This window comes from Zingiber officinale, chromosome 4B (assembly GCF_018446385.1).
Source record: "Zingiber officinale cultivar Zhangliang chromosome 4B, Zo_v1.1, whole genome shotgun sequence".
Lineage (NCBI taxonomy): Eukaryota > Viridiplantae > Streptophyta > Magnoliopsida > Zingiberales > Zingiberaceae > Zingiber > Zingiber officinale.
Window position 1 is genome coordinate 31046368 of NC_055993.1, and position 5952 is coordinate 31052319.

Here is a 5952-nt window from a genome sequence, read left to right on the forward strand (position 1 = left end):
ACGAAAGCACCCTCATGCCTATTCGAAGGAAGGCATCCTCAAGAATATGGAAGACGCCCTCACGCCATCACGGGAGGTGCCCTCAAGCTAATTGGAGGCGCCTCCAGTAGACATTGAGAGAGAATAAAATCTTATCACTAGAGGATAAGCTCTATCCTCTTGGAGGTGCCTGCGAGTGATGAACAACCACTACAACAAAAACCCTCATAGACATCGATTTTCCACCGGTGTCTATTACATTTTTGACCGATGTCTATGAAGGTGATGTAAAAGGTCTGCCATTTAGACATCGGGTTAAAACCGGTGTAGTATCACTTAACGACACCGATTTTCGAATCGGTTATTAACCGGTGTAGTATCACTTAATGACACCGTTTCATCAACGGTGTAAAATCGATGTAATATTATATGGTAATAACACCAGTTTTGGCAGGGTATACAACCGATGTAATATTAGTTAATGACACCGGTTTTGCAGCGATGGAAAACCGATGTAATATCAGTATTTTTTACTAACACATTTGATTTCCGAAATAGTGAAAAACTGACAATAACCAAGAAAATACACAAATATTCACAAATTACACAAATATTCTTCATTCAACAGTATCCATAAAATACACAAATATTCACAAATTACATAAATATTCTTCTTACAACAGTATTCATAAAATACACAAACATTCTTTTTACATCAAAAGCTAATAGATATCAGAATCAAGGTAGAACATTCTTTTAACAACACATCAAGGTAGAACATCGTGAGTCAAAAATCAAGCTGAGACTACATTAAATTATGAGAATCAGAATCTGTTCAACTTGCTATACTGCTTCATTCTTCTTGCGCCTTTCATTTCCCTAATCTCACCACTTTTCACCTTCAAATGCCTAGTTTTTTGAGTTAAAACATCCACTGTTCTAATCTGTCAAACAAAAGTATCATTTGGTCTACTTTACTACAACAAAGAACAAAAATAGAAGAATAATACATGCAGTTAATAATGCATTGCTGATGTAGTTTCTGTCAATACAACTCAAGGAGAAGATTGAATTTGACTTACCAAGAAGATTCAAGATACAGCCTGTGTCAAAACTTAGGAAAAATCTGTGTCAAAATTTGAGAAAGAGAATTCTACCTTGAACAATCAAATTAAGTTGAAATCAATGTTGAGCAAGTTCACGTTAGGAGACTACCTCAAGAATACATTCAAACTTTATAAATACTAAAATTCTATAACCATCTTCCAGTATTGACCCAATTACCACTTTAAATTAATTATATTAGCTAACATGCATTGTCAATTAAAATATCAAGACCAAGATTTTAGGTGGCTCTGGCTATCTGAAACAACACCCTTGAACAAGTTTAAGTAAGCATATGACTATTCCTACTGCCAGTGTGTATATATTTATGTATGAGCACTGATGAGCTTACATTGCACTAGATGTGCAATTTTGAGATACAAGATCATGCACTGTAGCCATGGATAAAGGGACTCCACTTAGCTGAGTTGTAGCTTCCACAAACATTACCACAAGCTTCTTCCATCTCATCCTTCGAGACACCCTCGTTACATATGTTTGCGAAAGCTCGCATATACTTCATGCCATATTGAGTGAGCGATCCACAATGCAACTCGAATGTTTGGACCTAAGGTTTTTTGTTAACACATGGTCATGTTTAATAAAATAGATTGTGAAGATGAATACGCTAGAGCACAATATTTACCACTATTTTCAAGCAAACCCAATCATCAACCAGAGCCTGACCAGATGGCCTCACGGTTTTGAGGACTGAAGGTGCAACATCCGATCCAAAAATTAGATTGTCGATGAGTTCGATGCTACTGTCAAGGTGTGCTCTGTGCATCATCATCTCAGTGATCTCCGAGAGAATTTCCTTCTTTTTGTTTGACCCTTCCTCTAATCTTTCATACTGAAAGCAAACACTAGGTTGTTAAGATATAAGAACAATGCAAGGGGTTAAAAAGGTGCTCCAAAACAGAATCTGCAGTGTTGAAAGATGGAAACTGCATGAAAAGATCGACAAATGGGTCTAAATCAGTTGAAAGACAATACTAATAGTTAAAACCAATTGAAACTGCCATGTTTCCTACTTACATATGAAATCCGTGTATATAGTTTTTCTCTCCACTGCTCCAAGTTCACAGGTTAAATATAACATTATCGATCAATATGCTAGAAATCAAGGTCACTCACACATCCCTTGGTACTAGGCCCTTAGAATGGTACCAAAGATACAATGTTCTTATTAAATCATTCAGTCTCCAAGTTAAATCATTGCCATGAATGGAAATAGCATAAAAATAATAAGGGAAAACGAAGTGTTCTTCACTCACCATGTGCCATAAGAATAGGAGGTCAGCATCTCTCTGATTGATGACTCCCATCTGCTTGCTGAGGCGAAGTGCATTCTCAGTTAAATTGGCATTGGCAGGGTTAAAGCCCTGGTAAAGGTACAACTTCTCAGGTTTTACATTCTTATCACCATACTCCATCACATGAGACCCTGCACTGTATGTGTTCTGGTTTAATGTCCTCATCTTCACCTGAACACATTATCAGAGAAACCCTTCAAAAAAATAAGAAGAGGACTATAATAGAGATTAACAGGAACTTACTGACTCATACTATTTCCCAACCGTTTCCTCCTTTAGATTGTGATTCTCACTGCCATAAATATAATTAGAAGGTTAGCAATGCCATCATATTGAAAAGGCTCCTATGTTTGGAGGATTTCTACCCTTAAAAACAGGAATACCATTACAAATGGAAGTTCTGGCTCCTCTTTATCTTTTAAATGAGTTAGCACACCAGGCTGTGTCAAAATTAAGAACCAAGATATGACTTTTGTAGCAGTAAAATTTACATTATGTTATTGTGACAACAATAACCACACGCTAATTTCTTGACAAAGTTTTTCAAGAAAGACCAAGTTATGGCTTTGAGAAGAGTAAAAGGTAAAAAGCATTTAATGTCCAAAGCAAAATTTTCTTGGGGAAATTTTAAACAAATAAAGCTATGTCATTACCAAGACTTAAAAGTGTATCTATTCTATAATGCACTAACATCTTGTAATTAAAACTAAGTTACTAATCAGAAAATTCAACAATTGAACTTGGATTCGATGCTCTAATCCAATTTGTTGTACTTCAGTGTCTCTTTGTTGTTTCATCTCAAAAGAAACAAAATCACTGAAGAAGGAAATACATTTTAAAAAAAAATTCCTTAGCGGAACCAAACAATCTAATGTCAGCCCATTAACATGAAAAAAAATAAATCAAATGCAATAAAATGTTTAGACCTTTTGAACTTGACAACAGATATGACTTGTTTAGGTATAAAACTCAAACCTGTCTTCCATCCATGCAACGCTGTACAAGTCACCAGGGCAAGTCATATATTCTGGTGGTGGTGGAGGATCCATCCCAGGACAGTAGGTTCCCCAGCCGCTTTCAACAGCATTGGATGTTGTTGTCACATATGCATTAAGGTCTTCTAGCATTAAATCTTCAAAGATACTGCCACTCTCACATGCTTCCACATAAATAATCTGTTCAAACGAACACCAACAAAGATCAGCAATTAACTTGGTTATAATACACATTTTGTAATCAAAAGTTACCCATCAGCTACACTCACACAAATATAGAATTTACTACTACCTTGTTTCAAGGCAAGTCATGAGAATCGTCAGATAAGGCACATAAACGTAAACAATAATCAACAAGTCACAAGCAGCCACTGTAAAGTGTCCAAGTACCAAGTGTATGTTAAATATGTAAAAGAGAGACAAAAAGGAAAATCATCATAATTACTCAAAAAGCAAACCTATTTCACCAGGTGGATCGGATACATTCCTTGCCTCATGGCTACATGCCATTATTTTACCTAAAATTAAATTTATCAAGGTTGTACAAATCATACCTGGAATCTTGTTAACCAATATACGAGCTTTTTCTGCACGTTTGAGATTTAAATGTGCACCTCTACTTGAGTTATATCTGTTGTCATCCTGAATGAAAATTATGTACGATAGAGATTAAATTATGTTAATTTCAAGCATTTTTCCAAGGGAATGAATAGTGCATGACAAACTTACATACTCCATGGACAAATTGAAGTTCACCGACTAGAGTGTATAATGAAATGCATAAAGCAGTATATGTAAAATTTACAACTCATGTTGATTGCAACTGCTTTCTTACAAAAATTCTTGTAAAAAATGGCAGTATGGTTCTTTCTTTCACATGACTTGCTCAAAGTTGGGGAACAAAAATATTCTGAAATGGAAAAAAATGGTTCAATATATAACCAATAACAAAATTCCCCATCATAGACATACTTGCATAAAATAAAGGGTTAATTAATAAATCTATTACAACCTATGGAATTCCATATCTATGAAAACATTAAAAAGAGTTAATTAATAAATTATTTGTGAAGTTGGCAAGGAAGGCAAAGTCACCATTGAGGTAATACGCCAGTAGGGAGTCAAGCTAGATGTTGTTGAGGCTGGCACCAGCAAAGTCTCTTTGACTTTGCTACTTGGAAAGTCTCTCTGACTCATGGACTAAAGTAAATCGATTGTAAACGCAGAAACTACATAGTGGCATTACCTCGAACGCTAAACGGACAACCTTCTTGGCGCGCTGAAACAGAGAGAGATTCCCTCTGCAAGAGTGTATGTGCTGGAATTGGTCAATGCCGAGCTTGCGAGTGACCTAGCCGAACTGGATGTAGACGAAATCGAAGTAGGGGAGGTAGACCTTGATGTAGCTGACGCCGTACCAGATGAGATAGCTATGGATCTGGACACCCTCGAGGTTGGAGATGGAGTCATAGCCGAGGAAGCCAGACATGCGCGGGGCGTAGTAGACGACGTACTCGAAGTCGACATAGCACTCTCCGGAGAGATCGATGACGAAGTAGTCGTTGGAAGTGACGGAGAAAGACTTGACGGTGTCGGGGAGGATGCCGGGAGGGAGGTTGTACTCCTGGAGGATGTCGTAGACAGTGGAGCTGTTGGACGGCGAGGCCGACGATTGGGCAGTCACCGCCGCGGAGAGGGAGGAAGGGAAGAAGAGAGAAAGGAGGAGGAGGAGGGAGGAGGACATGGCGATCGGGAAGGAGAAATCCGACGGATTTGGGAAGGCAAGAAGGAGAGCTAAGTCTTTGACTACGGAATATAAAAACAAGTGTTGTGGAAAAAAAACATACCAAAATGCGAAGAAGGCTTCCTCTTCTCACCCAAAGGGAGGAGTTGGAGGAGATGCAGTGTGATTGGACGGAGAAGCAAGGGCATCGTGTCTTGATCCTGATCGGGAGAGGAAGGGGCATCGATCTAGGAAGGGGAAGAGGGAGATGAGGTTGAGAGAGATGGTCGGAGGTTTAGGTTTAGGTTTAGGTTTAGGCTGAGAGAGATGGTCGAATGAAGGGGCGGGATATAGGTTTAGGTTTGTAGGGAACTTCATAGTGTTGCAAATTTTGGCAAGTGGGAAAATTAAAATATTTTATTTTGGTTTATTAACACCGGATTTTAAAAACCGCTGTTAAAATCGATGTCTATTAACAAAAAAAAGGCGCTCATAGACATCACCTAAAAAATCGATGTCTATGAGCGAAAATCTGCGCTCATAGACACCGGTTTTTGGAAAAACCGATGTAAAATACTCAAAGACATCGGTTTTTGCTTAAAATCGTTGTTGTTCCACCGATGTCTATGAGAGTTTTTGTTGTAGTGAACAATGGATCCTTCATCCCAGGAGGCTATAAAAAGTCCCCTAGTGCTAAGAATGAACACAACAACTTGTAATCAATTTCTATACTCCTTACTGACTGTTAATGATTGTAAGAGACTTCTCCACCTTCAACATAGGAGATTCTTATTGAGTTTTAACTTGACTTGGATTAACAACTACGTAGGTTGTA

At 37.9% G+C, this 5952-nt stretch overlaps 1 protein-coding gene and 1 pseudogene across 1 annotated transcript; both read right to left on the reverse strand.

Annotated features, from left to right (window-relative positions):
• Positions 1-1455: 1455 nt before the first annotated feature.
• Positions 1456-3541, reverse strand: LOC121977480 (annotated as a pseudogene).
• A 1204-nt stretch (positions 3542-4745) lies between these two features.
• Positions 4746-5138, reverse strand: LOC121978182. The gene has a single exon (XM_042530557.1). The coding sequence runs from the start codon at positions 5136-5138 to the stop codon at positions 4746-4748; it is 393 nt and encodes a 130-aa protein (XP_042386491.1).
• Between the last annotated feature and the right edge of the window lie 814 nt (positions 5139-5952).